At 41.5% G+C, this 21857-nt stretch overlaps 1 protein-coding gene across 1 annotated transcript in view; it reads right to left on the bottom strand.

The window, feature by feature from the left end:
• Positions 1–9909: 9909 nt before the first annotated feature.
• The window catches only part of VEGFD (vascular endothelial growth factor D), a 615378-nt gene continuing 603430 nt past the window's right edge, over positions 9910–21857 (bottom strand). The window contains exon 7 of the mRNA XM_069204943.1: positions 9910–10823. Within this exon, the coding sequence (XP_069061044.1) occupies positions 10706–10823 (118 nt within the window). The 3' untranslated portion in view covers positions 9910–10705. The remainder of the gene's footprint in view (positions 10824–21857) is intronic.

Genomic DNA, 21857 nt, shown 5'->3' with positions numbered 1-21857 from the left:
CGATTGTTCCTGAAGATTCTGTTTGTTTTAATTAATGTTCACTCTGTTAGAAGTTAGAGCCGATTCCCTTACAGACCTCTCTGCTTCCTTTATTTTTGCATGTGTGAAGCTTTATGATAAGCACTTGTTCTTTTTTCCGGAAGAGTTCAACTGGAACCTTCACTATGCTGTTACCTTCTTACATTTTCAAATTTCCATGAGACTTCATTCACACTATTCTCATTTCTTATTTATAACTCTGATTAGATGACTTTACAATCATTTCGTGTTTGGGAGAGAGAAAAAGTGTTTCTTTATGGAACACCTATTCCTAATTCTCAGTTTCTGTTTAGCAGTTGCTGTTTTTGCAACTCTACTGAGACTGAACCAATTAAGATATCTGAGCTTGCCAGCCGTAATCTTGTATTTTTAAAAATATTTTCCTGATATGCATATGTATATATTGGACTGAATAATGATTGAAAATAAAAATTACTTAACTTCAACCACTGATTCCTGGTCCTTATTGTGTAGCCAAATGGGCTTAACGAAAATTGAATTGTTTTATTATTGCCAACTCCCTCTGCATCTCAGTCAATTTAAAAATTATATTGTAAATCATGCACCTGCACACTCTCAAATTCAAACCAACATCAGACTCAAATTCAACCCAACATCAGACTCAGTATCAATGTGACATCACAGATGGACTTCCTTAGGACCCATTCCCTGTCCTTCCACCCATATGCGATTGGCACATAAATATACCTGTAGGCCACAGGAAACAGACATGAGTCTAACAATTTATATACCAATGAAGCTTGGATGAGCCAATACAACCTAAAATTAAACTCAACATAGTACTCCCAAGCCCATGTTATTTGGAGGTGTGGTCCTCAAAGATCTAGGTCAGAAACCTAGGTGTAATATGGAATGTTGGCATGTTCATTGAATCCCAGGCAACACCAGTAGCCAATTCTACCTTGCACCAACAGTAACTACTTAAAAAAAACAAGAATTCATCACTACAGAACACCACTCAATGATGATAGGCAAATGCTGTTGTCAACATCCCCTTAAGCCACAGCAAAAACCGCTATGCATGCCTAGCAAAATAATAAGACTGCAAAGAGAGCAAAACACAGCTAAATGCATCATCTTCTTTTTCTGAAACACCAGTCAGTAACACCACACTGCAGAAACATACAGTGAATTCATGGACCTGGCCCTTGTGGCAGGTTCATCCCCTGACTTTCTGCCTCCCTCCACCTATTTTTTCTGACCTCTTGCTGTTGGCTTTAGGACTCTGAGCACTTTATCACTGCTGATCAGTGCTAAAGTGCAGGTGTTCTTCCTTCTAAAAGTTGGTATGATTGACTCATACCTAATTGGCATATTTAGGCCCACATTTATACTGTTTTAGTGCCGCATGTGCGCCACTTTTTGCTGCAAAAGCGGCGCAAACTTACAAAATACAATTGTATTTTGTGAGTTTGCGCCGCCTTTGGTTAAAAAAATGACGCAAATGCGGTGCTAAAAAAGTATAAATATGGGCCTTAATTTACCTAAGTCCCTTGTACAGTGGTATCTCTATACACAGGGCCTGTACATTAAATGCTACTAGTGAGCCTGCAGAGCTGCTTGCACCACCCACTGAAGTAGCCTTTCAAACCTGTCTCAGGCCTGCTAGCGCATGGCCTGTGTGCACAGTTTCTGCCACAGGGACCTGGCATCTAAATTTATTTACCAGGCCAGGAACTCCTCTTTTACTACATGTAAGTCACCCTTAAGGTAGGCCCTAGCTAGCCCTATGGGCAGGGTGCCATGTATCTAGAAGGCAGGACATGTGCCTAACAGCGAGGCCTGTCTGGTAGTGACAAACAGCCTATTTGGTTTCTCACTGCTATGAGTGCCGCCTTCTCATAGAATTGCCTTGGAAATTGCCTGCCTGATGTCTAGGGGGTATTAATTATGAGGGGTAGCGTAGTCATGTTTGGTATGATAGTAATGGTAGTGAGAAATGCTGATTACTGGTGTAATTGGATATTTTATCACTATTACAGGAATGCCACTTCTAGAAAGTGAGCATTTCTCTGTGCTTATGACTCTGGTGTTTAGCAGCTTGACTCCAATCCACGTCTGGGCAGAGTGACAGTTGGGCTTTGTGCATGCTTTTCAGACAGCCTGTACATAGGGAGGCTGGAGGTGTCACAGAGGTGCATCTGCATACTAAATAGTCTTCGTGGACGAAGGAAGAGGGGGGGCTCAGCTGCATTTGTAAAGGGTGCGCCCTGGCCTCACACAATATTGTCGTTTACCCTCAACTGATGTTTGAAGCCTGTGCTGGAGGAGAGAGGGGGCACTCCCAGAAGCAATTATAACTGGTTGGAACCTCCTCTTCTTCCCTTTCTTTGTAAACACACTGTAAAACTGTGTAGAAGTACAGGGGAGTTTTCCCCACAATTTGGTGACATTTTGGAACTGGACACAGAATGCTGGAGGGGCTTACCAGGAATCGCCATGGATTGCCGCTGCTGCTGTTCTGACCTGTGACCTGCTGTGTCATGTGGAGGAACTTCCTGCATTCACCTTGCGCTGGCCTGCTGCTGGGCACTGCCACCCTGTGCTTCTTGTGTACTTTGTCCCCCAGGGGCAGGGTGCTGTGGCCCCTGAACCCTGCAATAGTCTGAAGCCCATGAGGAGCGCTTCTCCTTCTTTGATCCAGCGCCTGGAGGGTGCTGTGCTTATTACTGCAGGCAGCACTTTTAAAGTGCCTTGCTTTATTGTCCCCCAGTGCTTGAAAGCCCTTTCTTGCTTCTAGAATCACCGCTGTGACCTGGGCTTATTGAAGGGACCTAGCGCTTTTGGAAGTGCGTTGCTCGTAGCCAGGACTCACCGCTGCGACCCGGGCTGTTTTCAGTGAAGCGCGAGTGACGCACGGTCCCTGGGACCTTCGAGGCACCCTCAATTCGAGAAAAGGAGCGAGCGTGCTCCTACCTTGAACCGGGGCGAGGCGTGCTCTGGGAAGCGCCCCCAGGGCACAAGCATGCATGCACTGGGCAGGCTCTTTGGTGTTCTCGGAGCCGGGTGGGGAAGGAAGCCTAATCGGAGGCTTCTGCCCCACCGGGCCCCTCAGCTGCTTGAAGGACAGGTGGGGGGGAGGAAGCCTCATCGGAGGCTCCCCCCTGCCCCTGGGCCCTTTGTTATTGTGCCTTCAGGATGGGGGGGGGAAGCCTCATCGGAGGCTCCCGCCGCCTCCAATGGAGCCCTGATTGTCATCTGCTGAGACCGTGGGCAGGGCCGAAGCTTTGCCAGAGGCCCCTGCCCTGCAGTTCTCCCTTGGGGACCCCTAAGTATTGTGCACTTTGCCCCCCCCTCTGGAGGGCCAGTTGATCGTGAGCCCTAGGAGGGGCCCTTTATAAAAACCAGAGGGTGTGCCTGTCGCCCTCCCCCCAAAATTACTGCATGGCCCCCGTTTAGCACAGTGGAGCGCTGGGGGGGGGGGGCTTTTTATTCTTCTTGGCACTTTTCATCATAAACCAGGTACTTTTAAAGGACATACATATTTCTTATGCTCCTAGTATGGACATTATTGATTTATATGTCAACGTGCCTAGTTCTATGATGTGCTACATATGAGTGTTGATGTTCCTTTTATGGGCATGACATGCTGATATGTTTTATGACTTGCCATGTGTTTTATAATGCTCTTGGTATAGGCATTAATGATACTTTGGTGACAAGTGCCTTCCTTTTGTAATGTGAATACTGACTACTGTTTATGTTGCAGAATAATAAGTAACGTGTGTTATGTATGACTACTGTTTGTTCTGCAGAGTAACTATTGTGTAACATTCTGACAACTGCTTGGGTAGCAGGATATTACTGACATGTTGTGTTTGGTCTAATAATTGCGTTACGTGCAATACAGTTTATTTTTATAACTTGGTGTTGTGTTTCCTTTGTGGTGGGGACAGTGCATCACGTGTGTTGTGTGTGTTGTGCAAACACTTTACACATTGCCTCTGGGATAGGCCTGACTGCTCGTGACAAGCTATCAAGGGGGTGAGCAGGGGTTATCTTGCACGTGTAACTGCCTTGCCCTGACTAGAGTGGGTGGGTTCTGCCTGGCTTAGGTGCATACCCTAGCAAACCAGAAACCACTTTTCTAACATGAGTCATCTTACAAATAATGTGCCTTACAGTCAGAAACTCAGTAGGATCAGCAACAAAAACCTACAGAATAAAATCACAATAACCAAATTGCCCACCTTCTCTGCTTCTCTGAGGCCAATGCCCTAATCATTCGTAGTAACCACTGCAAGCCAGGAGGAGGCAGATGCTTTCCAATCATGGACCCTCATAATAAACAGCTGCTTCCCCCAGTCCTTGTAATGCCCTGACTACAAGAATTAGAACAAAACAAAAAATCCACCTTTTCAGCCAACCAGTATCCTGACTCGTGGAACCCTAGAGTATGGTAGCTCAAAAGGCTAGACACAGTAGAGAAACATTTCAGACAAATACAAAAGACCTCTGACGCTGGGAACACTGGCTACAACCATTAGATTAATAATAACTAACATACAAGAATTTTGTCCTGTCTCACAAACCTTGGTGACATGTAAATTATCACATGGACAAAAGGTGATGGGAGGAATGCTTGCAAATAGTCTAACCAATGGTAATTGCTTGGGGTATCATTCCAACCCTTAGGTTGCATCATTAAACACAAATAAGTGGCCAAAGGTATAGCCAGGTGTGGGTCCCTTGCTCACTGTGCCAAACCATTCTTGGGATACCTGTTTTCCAATTCAGAGATGATCTGTCTTGGTAGTTTGGGCTCAACTGTTCCTACTGGAACAGGACCGAAACTGATTTACATATGGTTGAGTTTTATCTGAAGTGGCATGGCAGGCAAAGGATGAGGTGGAATGCAACCCCAACTAATTGCTAGTGGTTTGACTTTTTGCGAGCATTCCTCCTGTCACCTTTTGTGTGTTTGACTTGTAACTTATGTCGCACATATGGAATGCAGAAATTTAACACCATCTGCCAACATTACTATGCCCTTGAGCAAGTTGTAACGTACTCATGCTGTAAGGCATGTATATAACATGCAGCAATTGTGGAAATAAAGTGCCCTGATTATTTCCCCAGTTTTCTGAAACAATCTAGTTATAAGTGAAACTAGACTGCCAAAAATAAGCTTGTTGGACTCAACAGGTAGGTCTTGCTGGTTAGTTATTTTTTAATTAGCTAGACCCACAATTTCTTCCTAAAATGTAAATGAGGAATGAATGCCATCTGAGCCTCTCTTTGCCCAGGTAGCCTAGATAGCTTTACCTCATGCAAGCAATTATTTATAGTGAATATTTGAGTGTAGATAAACACTGCATTCAATATTTCACAATCTGTTCTAAAGGGGTTCGTAATTGTGTAGCCCTCTAAATATGATTGCATTAGTAGGACAATTAATGACTGCATTACTTTTCACTCTTTGTCTCTACCACCTACCCCTATAGGCACCGACAAAGACAGCAGGATTTCAAAGGGCTGTGATCGAATTCAAAACTCTAACTGAAAACCTAAAATCTTGCGAGAGAGCTACATACACATCTTGGCTTCTACATTTGCCTCAGAAATTCAATCAAGCTTATGAACTGGCAGTGAGCCCTGACTCATGTGGTTTGCTGATCGCCAAATGAACCCTCATGAGAACATCGGGTACATAGACTGTTTATTAATCCATGATGGTCACCCAGATTCTCTAGTGTTTGTGAATCACCTAAAAAAGAAGTCCATCTAGGGAGGCTGCTGGAATGCATGTTCATGAGATGACGTGTATACATGGGCTTCTGAAATTTCCTGCACCAAACGTAAATGTATTTTAGTGTTTTTGCTTATGCAATGCTTTACATATTTCACACTTTTGGATTTAACCTGTTTATTAATTATTCATTTGTCTGTAGTGCACCCTACCAAGAAGGTGTCAATACATTATTTAGTTAAACAACTATCGATATCATTGTCTCAGATTTGACTCACATTACAGGTAACAGGTAACTTCATAGCATACTTCATCAATTACATTAGGAAAACAGATGGCTTTATCGCTTTGTGCGCAAAAGGAAAACAAGTGCATGGTTTTCCCATACTAGAACATAGTGGAAGAAAAGCTTTGCAAAATATCTAAATTTGGAGGGAAAAAAATGGCCAGAGGGGAGGGACGGGCAAATAGAGACGAGGCAGTGGATAACAAGGTGGCATGCAGACTCTAGAGGTTAGGTGTTATAAAAAGGCAAGAAATAAATTAACTTGTAGGAGATTAGTACACAAGTGTGTTCTTAGGAAACAAGGCTTTGATGTTCAAAGAAAGATTAATGCAGAAGTCCTATTATAGCTTTCCACCATAAATTGTTTGTGCCCCTAAAATGTTATTTGTGAACACTAACATTCAAGCAGCCTTAGCCCATCCCTAAGGGTGGAGGGGCTATGGCCTGCCCAACTTTTGGCTGAAATAAAGAGTATCTGAGCAAATGTTAGCCTATTTTGTTTCATGTCAGGCAGCCAGGAGCAAGACATCCACTAAAAGCACAGGCACCTCACTATCTGAGGTGAACTTTGCCAGGCTGAAGACGTCACAGGTCTGTTGGCGTGCCTTCTACAGCCTGGCAAAGTGCCTTGAGGCCCCCACCCCCTTGTGATGAGGGGGAGTGTCACTGATATCCTTGGACCTCAGCGCTTTAGTTCTAAACCCTGAAGCACTCACAGCTGTGTGTCTATCATCAGTCTCACTGACCCCATCCTACTCTGTAACAAAGTAGAGACTGCTACCTCCCCTCATTGGTCAACTAATGAGTGGAGACGGAAGTCCCAATCTTGCAGGAACCTCGGAGGACGAGATCTATGCTGCAGCTGGTGTTAACACTGGATTTTACTAATAAATATTCATGTGTTTCTGAATGTTGAATCTGCATGGAAAATGAGTTAATATAGAAAATTATACTTGACTTGCCATCAGTAAGCACAAAGTGTCCTTATTAATTGGTTATTAATATGAAATGTGTTCATGTGTAGATTAATGTAGTAGTATGTTATATTAATGATCACATATTATGCATTTCATTTGCTTTAATAACTGTAGGCCTTAAATTAGCGAGGTTTTGGGCCTAGTTGCACAGCCTCATGTTAAATTGTACTGCTCAAATAAACTACATAAAATGGTTGCCTACAGAAATGGATATTTGTATTTTTCCACCGTGTTGACCAAATGCTTTTAAATGATTTCCTTTCACATGAGAACTGCTTGCTAGAATACGCTGTATACAGCTATCGATGCATTGTAGAGTTTAAATTGTGTGAAAGGGATGTTCCCAGGAGCTAACAATTGATGCACTGACTGGAGGACAGAGAGATACAAAATTGTTAACTGATAAGCCCGACGATGGGAACAGGAGAAGAGGAGCCAATCATCGATATGTAAAAGACAGTATAGTTATATCTTAGATTTGAGGTTCTACTTTCTTTGGACTAAATGTAAACATATGAATCTTGGACCAATAGCAACATGAAGTCATAGAGAACTTTTACTTAGCCCGACTGCACAGAGGAAGGAGCTCTCTTTTCTTAACCCTTTACTGAGAAGTGCCATTCCGATTATCCCCGTTCCTTGAGAGACATTTTCCTGTTTTCCTTTCTTCACCGATGAGGTGTACTCTCCTTGATTCTTTACTTAGAGAGAATCCTATCTTGAACTTTTTTGCTAAGTCCCAATGCTGATGTTGACCGAACAGATGTCCAGTTGATGAAGACAGTCGCAGCTTGCTGATCCATACTGAGGCAAGGTATAATGAAATGTTATTGTTCTTGATGTAATTTGTCTTTTGTTTCTAGGTACCAACCGCAATTTTGATAGAGCCATAGCCAGATGTTTTTCCAAATTTGTGTTGACTAAATTGTTTTGCATGAAGCCCACACATGCTATTCTAATCAGAAGGTTAGCTAGGAGGCTCACAGAAGATGTTTGCTAATTATTAACAACAGTTGACGTCATTTCTTTGCTGAATCTAAATGTATGCTATTTCTATTGCTCAGTTATCCTTGCTATTGATTTGTACTGTGATTCTAGAGTGCACAACCACCCATGCTTTGATTACATTGAGATTCTTTGGAGATTTGGTCAACCTGTATTGTTTCTGTGTGTTTCTCATTTGATTTTGAGATTGAGGGCCATATGTACAAACACATTTTCCCATTGACACAGAATGGGAAAAACCCTTTGCTACATCTGGCCCTAAGTTATGTGATATTAGCATTGTTAATATAGGGAAATAAACATCCTAACTTTTACATAAAGGTGTGGTTATCCATGGCCAAAGGGGTCATTGGAAATTACTGACTCCCAAGCTTATTGAGTCTATTGATTGATCTAGTTATTGATTGGTATTGAAATTAGGTCTGATGGTGGGAATTACTCTAAGCGCAGTCAATAGGTCTATCGAACCTCTAACACGTCCCCTTATGAATTAAAGATAAAAGGACAAATAAGGTCAGATGCGCTAACACTGGTAAGTTATTACTGTTGTAATGTTTGATGAGTGTGCGTGCATGTGTGTGTGTATGTATAGATGTATGTGTATTTGTGAATGTGTGCTTTGAATGGATGTATTTGTGAATGAGTGCTGTGAATGGGTGCGTGGTTGTGCCTGTGAATGATGGGTGTATGTTTCACGCTTGTGAATGCAAGGGGATGTGGGTGAATGTACATTTGGACAGGTGAGTATTTCTGTGGTCCACCTGCTTGCCCACCCCTCATTCTTCAAGTACCAGCCGCTACTGCATTCAGCTTGATTGGGGTGGGTGGCTTTGAAAGTTCTGAATACCAGATTAAAACTGAGTCTGGAATTCAAAGGGAACAAGCACCAAACTTTCAGAACTAGTGATGGGGTTTGAATTTCGGGTTCCTGAAACCAGTGGTGTTGCTGGATGCAGGGTCACAGTGACAGGTGCTTGCATGGATGTTGCGACTCTCACTAGGGTGGAATTACTGTTATTCATAGGGAAATAACAGGGACTTGGGCCACTAGACAAAAGTCAGTTAGTTTCTGAAACGGTTTCATGTTAAGCATGTAATATCGAACTGACAGCTTTTACCAGGTGTTCTGTCTGTGAATTAATTGAAAAAGCTGTAACAAACAACCCAGGACTCTACTTCATAGGGCAAAGAGAGGCTCAACCATTTAATTGTAGTTCCTCTGGCCATTTCTAGTTAAACTTAGATTCATATTGGTTTACGGAAAAAAATGTACTCAGGTTTCTCAAAAAGAATTATTCGCAGTATGATTCACCCCAAAACCAATTTTCTTCTGTAATGAGGGCTATGTTTGCAGCGTCTCTATAATTTTAAATAAACTGCACATCTTTCAATATCCCCTAAACCAAAATGTGAAGCTGATACTATGTTAACTTGGAATGCACCCACAATCAATCATTTTGCATTTTACAGCATCCATCTGAGCATTGGTCCTAAACGCCTGCAAAACCAAAGTATCTCAGAGTCAGACTCCTCCTAATTAACTGACTCTAGAGCGTTTTCATAAGATGGTAATTTAATTTGGAAATATTTTTTATTATTAACAAAATAGAGATACAAGATAATTCTCAAGGAATTCAGTGCTGTGACATACGTGTCTATTCAATGAGAACTATACACTTGTATGGCTACACTCGTGGAACCGCTGAATATTAAAATCCAGGCAGGTTTTCAGAATGATCCACAATATGCAAGGAATCTCCACTGAAAATATGTAAATGTGCTTCAGGAATTATTTGCGGGTGTTCTTAAAACCTAAATGGTCGACGCGCCAACCCGATCAACATGTGCCATATAGTAAGTTTATAGATTATTCAACCAATAGTAAGCACTGCTCAGAGGTGAAGGCAATTTCTCTTTATTTAGCTCATAAATCTAAATATTAATGAAAAGTGCAAATCAATGATAGCTGTTATCCACCATCAGCCAGTTCAAACGCCGCAGTTGCTTGAATCATATCAGCCATCCTAAAGACAGAAAGTAATGTGTCTTAATATTCCACATTTATAGTGTGTTTGTGGTCCACAAGTTGAACGTTTCCTTACAGTCAACATCAGCAGGAGAAATTAGCATGTTAGAAATCCTATGAACGCCATGCAGACCTTTGGGCTTCTTACATAGCTCCTGGATTTATTTTCCCATCTACACACTCACACATATGACATGAGGGAAAACGTATATGCAAATGAAGCTGTAATGTACAAATCAAATGTAACTATTTATTGCTGAGAAATCTTCAGACTCTCTGCAAATGAATCTTTGAAACGAACGTTTTACAGTTGTTTATGTATTCATGCAAGGGTAACACAAATACATGTAAAGGTTGTATCATCATCTTGGACATCACTCATAGGTTTCTGCTCATGTACTCATTTTTTCCTCTCAGTAGTGGTCCACACAGGCTCTTCTCATATATTTTTGAGTCCGAAAAAAATGATCAATGCCTTATGCTCCGGAAAGGTCCCGTAGTTGTAAAGATGTTTGAAAACAGTTGTTTGTCATTTGCACGCCTGATTGTAAAGGTGAAGGCCTCAAGGTCGCTGAAGGTCCCAAAATCACTGGCTGCCTCTTGACAATATGACATGCTCTTTGGTGTAGATACAAACAATTATGCTTGATTAGAGGGTTTCCCTACTTTTGTGGTAACATTGAACCCAACCTTCTCTCCTTTGGGCAACGGAAATATTTAGCGCACACCAGTTTTCCATATGGGCAGGATTTTGCTGGAAATTGGCAGTCGTCTTCACAGCTGTTGAAAGAAATAAAGAAGCAAAGGATGATTTCCTTTTATATTATTTTCAGGGGAAAAGACGCTAACAAATTATAAAAGAAAAAAATAAACACATTATCTCTTCTTCAAAAGCAAACAAGACATGATACATTCACCAATCAATAACAGTGTCCATGAACGGCCTCCAAAAGTTTGCCCGCTTTTTTCTAATATGTTTTTCCCAGTATATTAAATGTTTAATTGATGATCGCTGTTGCAAAGTTACAGGTGAGCTTACATGCTTTCAAAGCGCAGTTATCAGCTTCTGAACAAGCAACATTGCAATAAGGACTATATTATTCCTAAAGTTCCATGTTTGTTCTACCTAAGAGCCATGCCACCCTAAGTGCAGTCTTTCTTCCAATCCACTATGCTGTACATATTGTTACGTGATTCTGCTGTTACGTGATTCTGCACCAACATTCACACAGCCTGTTGTTTTTGTAAAATCCACCAAAAAGTATTCCCATATATCAATTCGATCACATCTTGGACACTTTGCAGTCACCTCTGGGGACCATTTTCTAATTTTCTGTGGTGTATAATAAAACCGCAACAATGTTATAAGTGTGCAAATTTTTCCACAGGAATGAACAACCTCTTCATTTATTAATACTACAATGGCTGCTGACCATTTTGTCTTGAATTTCCTCATATGGTTCGAATTCCTCTTCCAATACTTTGTATTTTTTATAAAATTTACTCTTTATCACTAATTTCTCGCAGGACGCCCTTTAAACATACATATAATAGAAGAAAAATTTGATTATTAACTCTTATCCACTCCCTAAGTTGTACATGTTTAAAAAAACGTTAATTTGAATTGTTTGTTGAGTTGAGAAAGCTATTTTACCACATTTCCTTCCATTATGTTCCCCAGAAGCATGATACTACTAGTTTTCGAAATCTCACTGGCTTCTCGTATTTCGACATTAATATTAGAATCATTCCAAACGAGAGAGAATTTGTGAAAAGATGGAATAATGAATATCTTTGTGGGCGTGTCCAATCTTCTATTTCTTTTGATAATTTATTTATAAGGTGACACATATAGGGTAACTATCAATTACCCTTAGAGGTCAACACAAATCTTTGGACTCAGATAGGAGTGTGATAACGTCCTAACAAACAGCATTAACAATATCAAATCAATAAACATCAATTTCAATTTGGAGTCAGTAATTTATACGAACCATAACCTATGAGCTCTTGAATCACCACACCAGTTTAATAAAGTTCAAACGTTTACTGTCCTTTAGATTAACAATGCTAGAATCACGTAAATCAAACGCAAAACCAAGTGGTAAAAATACAAGAATAGCACACACTGACCAAATCTTCTAAAGACAAAATAATTTTCATCAAACAGTCTTGAACCACCATGCAGAATAACAACAATAACAAATGAAGGATAGACACAGGATACATTTAGTTATCACAGAAGAATTATTTACAAACCAATTATATGGAACAGTCAAATTTGGATTTTGGCATCCTTAACTATTACTCTGATTCGATAAGCATGTTGGGCTTCATGCAAAAGGAAAAGAGGACAAAAATGAATTTGGAAAATATATGACTATGGCGCTAACCAAAAATAGCGTTTGGGTTTTCTAAACAGAGAACACATGCAAATATGCAAGAAACAAAAATGCACATTTGGTTATATCTCTCCTAAATGGATCAGCAAGCAGCAACGTCATCATCAGTAGGGCATCTTCTGGTCTTCTTCAGTGGGCAATGATAGGGAACGGTTCAGTATAATTTGGCCTTAATGCATCTGAACTGTCAGAATCATAGACGTTAAATGGAATCTCTCCTACATCACCCAAACCTTTGCTATATTAGTCCTAGAAAGCAACTAACTAGAATGCCATTGGTCAGACTATGGGGTGGTTTAGGTCAGAACCAATTAAAATTATTCCACTTTTCACAACTATCTTTCCTTCATTTTCTGCATTCCCAATTGGCTCATCGTCTCTCACTGCAGTCACCAGTTTCCACAGTAGAATACAATAGTTGCAGGTTATACATGAGCACTGAAGACTATTGTTCCTGGGTACACATTGTCTCATCCCAGAAAGACAGACAAATGTTACAACATGAGAAAACCTTTCCACAGTGTACAAGCTGCTCAGGATACTGAAAATCTATTTCACAAAAACACGTGAAACATTATGTGAGGTCAGCAATATATAAACAATGGACATTGAGCTTTGAAACTTCTGAGATAGAAAAGCATTGCACAAGCTTTTATAATGTAGAATTAGCTATAGACCTTTTTATGTAGGCCCATATTTAATATAGCTTTTAGTTTCACATATGAACCAAATAATCATTTAATTCAATTACATTAGTATTCATATTAATTCATGTTAAGCACATTTAGCTATTATTTAACAAATACCTTGTCATTAGTCATTATTTTTCACATCTATACACATTGTTTATGGTATTCACCATATCAGCTACACATTTTTATTAATACATAATTTAAAGTAAATCTTTTCATTTATGTTATTTCACACTATATTTAAGTGACAACATTTTTAATAATAATGTTTGCACTCCAACACCTTTGAGACATATTTGTATATATGAATTTATAAATGGATAATTTTTAGCTTGATCTTCTTGAAAAAGATAGCATGCAAAAACATAATTAAAAAACCCTTTAGGCCTTCTGGATCAGGTGCACCGTCAAAAATACTATGACCCCAAAACTTGGACTCTAAGAGCCTTATTTATACTTTTTGGTGCAAAACTGCACTAACGCAGTATTGCACCGGCTTACACCATGTTTTAACACCTGCTGGGCACCATATTTATGGAATGGTACAAGCCGGTGCACAGGGTAGACTAGCGTAAAAAAAATGACGTCCGGCAGGTGAGAGTCAAAATAAATGACTCTAACCAGATTAGCATAATTTTTCGACGCTAAGGGGCATATTTATACTCTGTTTGCAATGAACTACCGTAATTTTTTTAAACTCTAATTCGGTGCAAAACTAACTCCATATTTATACTTTGGTGCTAGACCCGTCTGGCGCCAAATTTATGGAGTTAAAGTCATTTTTTGGAAGTGGAAAGCTGCCTTGCCTTCATGAGATGCAAGGTAGGCGTTCCTGTACAAAAAATGACTTTATGGCCTTAACTCCATATTTATACTCCCATCGAAAAATGGTGCAAGGTAGGGAGGAGGGGTCCAAAAATGGGGCAAAGCTTGCTTTGCCCAATTTTTTTAAGTCTGGGTCAGGGCAGGCATTAGGGGACCTGTGGGACTATTTCCATGGTGGAACACCATGGAATAAGCCCACAGATGCCCTCCCCAGGCCCCAGGGGCACCCCCACCCACACCAGAGGGACTGCGGAGGATGGGGGACCCCATCCCAGGTAAGTACAGGTAAGATTGCATTTTATTTTTGAAAGTGCCGTAGGGGGCCCTGAAATGGGCCCCCATACATGGCACAGGGTGCAGTGGCCATGCCCAGGGGACCCTTGTGCTCTGTGCTGGTCATTGGGGTGGTGGGCGTGACTCCTGCCTTTTCTAAGGCAGGAGTCATGTGGCATGGTAGGTTTAGCACCATAAAATGATGCTAATCTGGTTAGAGTCATTTTTTTTTACTCTAACCTGCATAAAGTCATTTTTGGGTGCTAAACCCTCTTCTTCTATACTGCCAGCCCCACCCGACTAAAGTCATTTTTTTAAAACTCTAGCCTACCTTTTGCACCGGCTTGTAATATTCCCTAAATATGGTGCCCTGCTGGTGCACAAAAATGGTGCAAGCCGGTGCTAAACATTTTTTTGTGCAAAACTGAGTTAGTGCAGTTTTGCAGCAAAAAGTATAAATAAGGGCCAATATTTTGTAAGTTTGAGCCACTTCTGCGTCAAAAAATGTTGTTAATGCGGCGCAAAAAAAGTATAAATCAGGGCCTTGGTGCTAGACGGGTCTAGCATCAAAGTATAAATCTGGAGTTAGTTTTGCACCGAATTAGAGTTTAAAAAAATGACACTAATTCGGTGCAAACAGAGTATAAATATGCCCCTAAATATGGTGTTAAGGCCATAGAGTCATTTTGTGCACGGGAACGACTACCTTGCATCTCATTAAGGCAATGTAGGTCTCCACTTCCAGAAAATGAATTTAACTCCATAAATTTGACGCTAGACGGGTCTAGCACCAAAGTATAAATATGGAGTTAGTTTTGCACCGCATTAGAGTTTTAAAAAAAATGACGCTAATTCAGTGCAAACAGTATAAATATGCCCCTAAGTGCATTAAACACTGCAGATAACCTAGTGAGGCAGCAATGTAATACCTTTTCACATCCAGGAGTCCCCATACACCATTTAAGACAGTTCGATATAGCTAGTGTCTATTAATCATACTGATCTGTGGGCCCAAATTAATTTACTTATTATTGTTTTGACTTCTACAAAATAATTTTTGTTACCCTGCAAGAGATGGTTTGGAAAATAAACAAACAGTGCAGTAACACTTGTTTTTACCAAGCTAATTCGACCAATTAAGGAGAATCTCTTCTCATCCTTGTAATTGGCTAGATTTATTTCTAGATAGAGGGTTATAGTTTAAATCATATAGGTCATTTAGAATATTGCGAGTATTGATGTTAAGGTATCAGAATGAATTTTTACTGAAATTGGGTTAAGTGTTTTTTTAAACTGATCATAATTATGACCAAACTGCAACAGTTCTGCTTTCATTGATTTATCTTACAGTCACATAACAATGAATATGTAGAATTCATTTAAATGTTTGGGCAAGGTTTTCTGTGTCTTTATCTAGCATCAGCTGTACATACCTTATTTTTGACAACATTTGGCAAACACCTTGTATTGTGCTATAATTTTGCAGGTGTGTAGCCAGTGGTTCTATAGAAATGGCAGGAGAAGACATCCCTGCCTTGTACCTCTACTGATAGTTTGCCTAGCGTGTTGTTCATTTTTATTTGTATTCTTGATTTGGATGAGCATGCATAAATCAATGATAGATTGATAAGGTATGTACATTCTCCTTACTTTCTCTATAAAAATTCCAATTGACTAGGTCAAATGCATCAGAAAAACTATAAAGCAAGGTTGCTTTTGTTGTGAAAGAAATTATAAAATATATCTGTGCAGCAACATGTCTCCCGTCATATAAAACCAGTTTTGTCTGCCCTATTAAACTACCTACTATACTAGCCAATTGTAACGCCCATACTTTCATACAAATCTTATAATCCTTATTGAGAAGTGTAATAGAGCAGTAAATACTACATTGTTTCGGGTGTTATCCGATTTAAAAGGTTTGGGTATAGTATATGTGAAGACATTTTACCACATATTCTGGATGTCTAATCAGATAGCAGTTCTCCAACTCCTCAATAGTTTGAAATTTCTTTTTCATCTACTTGGATTTTGCTTACCATGCTAACAACTTTGCCACCTGATTATGTTACTCATATACTCTTTGTTGAGAATTGTGTGTGTGTATTAATGATTCTTGCACATAGTTTAATCCGATCTCCTTCTTCTTTTTGAACAATCAGCCTCTTGTTTTATCTTGTTTCATCGTATTTTGAAGAAGACTCATACATCCATCTCTTTCTCTCTGACTGGTATTAATATACACATTCTCCAAAAACTCTGTTTTATCTCCACCACAAATTATTGGTATTGAGATTGAGTTGACATTTTGCCTAAAATACCTTTCAATTTAATCTTGCACAGAAATCCATTTTCTAATAGCATGCCAGGCAGCTCCACATGTCTTGCTATCTCGGAAACATAACACCTCCCCTCAAACATTAGCTTTAACATACAAAGAGCAACAAAAATGTCAGCGCTCATTTACATTTGAAATACTTCCATGTCTTTAGGAATTAAAAAAATAACTTAGGGCCTCATTATGAGGTTGGTGGGCTGACCGCCAGCCCGCAATCCCCATGGAGAGGAGACTGACATGAAGGTGGTGGTCTCCCCCCGGCCCTATTACACGGTTTCTTCTAGGCTGATTGGCAGAAACCTCAGAAATCTGAGGTTTCCACCGGTCAGCCCAGTGGAAACTGTGTGATGAATTGGTCTCGGCGCCTCATGCAGCCATTGCCAATGCTTTCTCACAGAGGGTGCTCCCAGCACCCTCGGCATACACACTGTCAGCTGTAGCAGACAGTCTGCATTCCGAGGGTGCTGGACATAGGGCCCCTGCACTGCCCATGTCATAAGCATGGGCAGGGCAGGGCCCCCCCGGTGGCCCCCAACACTGACTTTCCACCAGCCTTTTCATGGCAGGATACCTGCCATGAAAAGGCCTGGTGGAAAGAGTACTCATGATCAGCATGGATGCTCTGAATCCAGCACCGCCGTGGCTGGCCCTGACTCAGACCACCGCTACCCCATCGAGAACCATATTCCTGGCGGTGACGGCAGCGCCCTGGTGGTCTGGCCAACAGGGTCGTAATATGGCGGTCGGGCCACCAGGAGTGTCTGGTGGTCTGAAGACCGCCAGACTAATAATGAGGCCCTTAGTCTGGTCGACGTTGCTAGACATGGGCCTCTATAGGTATACTGCTACACAGTGGGTTGTAATTCCCTCGACATATCCTTTAATTCATAAACCTGCATTATCTCCATGGCTTCTCATGTAATTTCTCTCTCTGTTAGACGATTGGTTTTTCTGAAGGGTCGTTTTGCCTAAGTGTCAGATTAAAATCTCCACCCATTATAATGGTTTTAGATACAGAGGTACAGCAATGTTAAATTCTTTTAGAGCCTGAGAATATATTATGAAACTAATGTGCATGACTGATTACAGTCTGATTACACCAAGGCAACTATGTGACTGCCCATCCACCTTTAGAGTCAATCTTGTACTTAATATATGACTGGTCCCCGGGCTTTGAATAGTTATAGCAGTCCCTTTGGTGTGATGCAGTGGAATAAGTTACTACTATTTCATTGAACCAGTTAGACCTTGTTTTCAATTAATCCGAGATACATTAATCTAAGCAGCATGCCTTTCTTTGATAAATATAATTTGTGCTTGAATATCACATAGATAAGAAAATACAGCATACGCTTTTCAAGCATTATTCAGGCTGACGTTTATATATTAACCACTTCCAACATGTTTGATTTCTTTTCCCCCTTAATTAGTTCAATAAATATTTTCTCCTTGAATTTTCCCTGTCCATCCCACCTCTTTCCAACCCTTCCCTATCACACAGTGAGCCTGATCTTCTCAGAGATTTCATCTGACCCAGCTTCCCAACCTTCCCCACCTTTTGAGTTTTATTGAAGGCAGATGATAGTATTCTGACAAGTGGAACTCCTGTTCTGCCTTTGGCAATGTGTTTGACCTAATCCGCCATTTAATTATCCACATTAGAATCTTTTCAAAACTGTGCTTAGTCAAAATCAGAACCAACTCATCCTTTTTTTGTATTTCTGACATAAGTTATGCACTTTCTTAGGTTTGTGTAAAACATGTACTCTGGCAGGCTATTTGTATATAAGGCAAAACCACAATAGATGTCTGAATGCTTATTTTTTCAGTTGATGCAGCAAGGATCTAATTTCTCTCAAAAGATTTGCTGTAGAATAAGAGAAATCCAGAAATATTGAGAAACAATATACAGTACCTGCTTGAATTTTTCTCTTTTCATGTGCTGTGTTAAGTATTATTTCCTTCAGTATATAATCTTGAAAAAGCAGTGATGGATCTTGACTGGGCTTCAGTGTTTGAGGACAAGAACGGAACTTGGAGTGCCCTGGCCATTGATAAGAGCTCCAAGTAGGTATTCCCGTCCTGTTCTAGTGTTCTCTCTATAACAATTAAGCAAATCATTTAACAAGGAAACCATTATCAGCTTGTTTCTCTAACCCTTTCAGAATGTCACCTAGGCGGGGATTATTCTTTCAAGATCTGGTCTCTATCTCTTGGTTTTTACACTCAACTTACTTCACCATATTGTTTTGTTTCTTGAGTCTTAAGCAAACCTCAGATTCAAGATTCTAAAACCATTCCTCTGTTGGGTTATTGTTTTAACTACCAAGTCTAAATTTTTTTAGAAAATTCCTCCACCTTTTATTTAATTGTTTGAATTGCTCATCATGCACCCTTTGAGTATTTTGTTTGTCTTGGTAACCTCATGTAGTGTTAATTTTAATAGTTTGTTAGCAGAAGTTTCTTCATCTATTTGATTCATGTATTTACCTATTTCCTTATGCAATTTTTTTTCCCTTCCAACTGCATAGCTCACTGCTGGACCCCTTGAGTGATTGAGTTTTTGATTGATATAGAGACCAATGCCTAGAGTATTGCATGAGAACATATGATCCATACTCAAGAGAGGGTCTGCTGTCTCTCTGCTGCAATTCGAGAGCAAGTATTTCTCAGAGATTTCCTGTGTATGCATTTCTTCTTTAACGTTTTCAATCACCATTCAAGCGTCTCGTTTTATCTTGTCTACTCTCTACTACTGTCTGTTCTTCCTCTAGAGCCTTTCCAGACATCCGAGGACCTGTGGTTATTGGGATTGTTTATATTGAGTTAGACCCACTAAGTGTGGCTACTGCTCTGAACTGTGCAGAATATTAGTGTGACCAGTCCTTAAAGTTTCCATAGAGTCTGCAGGCACCTGTATTTGACATAAATGTTGTTAGACCTGGCATACTTGGTGTGGTTTCCCGAGTCTTTTTGCCTCTGCTTCCTGTATGTTTGACTGTGTGCTGCACTTCGTTTTTGCTGGTTTTTGGTACTCTGGGCACTTTACCACTGCTGACCAGTGCAAGTGGTCTGTGTATAATTTGTGATTAAGATTGGCCATCCCTGATTAGCATATTTGATTTACTACACACCAGGCTCAACAATTCACCCACCTAGACAACATTGACACTAACACAGCTGCCCAGGACCTCATCAACTGGATCTCAGACTGCCCCAACACCTTAGCCCCCATCAATAAACCCTCCAACAGACGCTTATCAATGAGAGCCAACTGGTTCACCCCAGCCCTCAAGGAGTTCAACCCGAACTTCAGATGCCTAGAAAGGAAATTGCGCACCGACAAGACCCCCACCAACCACAAAATCTTCAAAAAAGCCTTAAACTCACACCACCAACTCATCAGGACCACCAAGAGAAATGCCTTCCAGGAACGCATCAACAACAACGCACACAACAGCAAAGAACTCTTAAAGATCGTCAGTGAACTGACCAACCCCAGAAAAAACTCCACGGACATCCTTCCCTCACAACAACCTCCCCGCCGCAAGATAGCAGAACTATCCACCGCAAGATAGCAGACATCTACAATAGTTTTCCGAACCAGGACCATCCCACGCCCAATACCATCATAGCCTCCACCAAAGCTCCTCCAAACCCCCACCACCTACTCTGCTGGGCCAACATCTCTGACGAGGAAACCTTCAACATCATGAACTCCATCCACTCTGGCTCTCCCTCCGATCCCTGCCCCCACCACATCTTCAACAAAGCATGTAGCACTATCGCACCCAAGCTCCGGCACATCATCAACCGCTCCTTCGAAACTGCCACCTTCCCAGAAATCTGGGAACACGCTGAAATCAAGCCCTTACTGAAGAAACCAATCCCAGACGACCTCAAGAATTCACGGCCCATCTCTCTACTTCCCTTCCCAGCCAAGGTCATCGAAAAGGCTGTCAACAGACAACTCACCAAACACATCGAACTCTACAACATCCTTGACCCCTCTCAGTTTGGCTTCCAGACCAACCATAGCATCAAGACCGCTTCCTCACCGCTACAGATGACATTCGCATCTACCTAAACAGGGGTGAGACCGCAGCTCTCATCCTCCTCGACCTGTCCACCGCCTTCGACACCATCTCCCACTGCACTCTACGGATTTGTCTCCATGACGCCGGCATCCGAGACAGGGAACTAGAATGGATCACGTCTTTCCTCTCCGACAGAACCCAAAAAGTCTGTCTCCCCCTTTCTACTCAGAGCCCACCAAGATCATCTACGGCATCCCGCGAGGCTCCTCGCTGAGCCCCACTCTCTTCAACCTCTACATGACCCCCCCTAGCCACGATAGGCAGACACCACGCACTCAACATTGTTTCATACGCAGACGACACTCAACTAATCATCTCCCTCACCTACAACCCGCTCACAGCCAAAGCCAACTTCCACAACAGAATGAGGGCAGTGGCAGCATGGATGAAGGAGAGCTGCCTCCAGCTAAATACCGAAAAAACAGAAGTCCTTGTCATCGACAACAACCCCTCAGCCTTGGACATCTCCTGGTGGCCCACTTTCCTTAGAAGCGCTCTGGCCCCACCGACCACGCCCGCAACCTTGGATTCATCCTGGACTCAGCACTCTCAATGGACCGTCAAGTCAGTGCAGTATCCTCCGCCTGTTTCAACATCATGCGCATGCTCCAGAAGATCTTCAAATGGATGCCAACTGAATCCAAAACAACAGTCACCCAGGCCCTCGTCAGCAGCTGCTTGGACTACAGCAATACACAAAAGGCTACAATGCATCCAGAACGCCTCCGCCCGTCTCATAAAGAACGCCCCCAAACACAGCCACACTTCCGCCCTACTGAGAGACCTGCACTGGCTCCCAATAGACAAGAGAATTACATTCAAACTTCTCATTCACGCATACAAAGCCCTCCACAATGCGGGACCGGACTACCTCAACCAAAGACTCCACTTCTACACGCCCCCCACCAGGCAACTCCGCTCCACCGACCTCGCCCTCACCACCATCCCACACGTCCTTCTCTGACCACGACACCATGGCCTGGAACTCCCTCCTTATCCACCTCAGAAGATCTCCCACTCTATCACAATTCAGAAAGGACCTCAAAACTTGGCTCTTCACCTGATCCCCTCTGACCTTCACTTACTTCTCTCCCCCAGCGCCTTGAGATCCTAACGGGTGTATAGCGGCACTTTACAAATACACTGATTGATTGATTGATTGATTGATCTAAGCTGTGTATTTCCCT

The sequence above is a fragment of the Pleurodeles waltl genome, chromosome 8 (assembly GCF_031143425.1).
Source record: "Pleurodeles waltl isolate 20211129_DDA chromosome 8, aPleWal1.hap1.20221129, whole genome shotgun sequence".
NCBI lineage: Eukaryota > Metazoa > Chordata > Amphibia > Caudata > Salamandridae > Pleurodeles > Pleurodeles waltl.
Note: the sequence above shows the minus strand (reverse complement) of the source record. Positions and strands in the feature narration are given on the sequence as shown.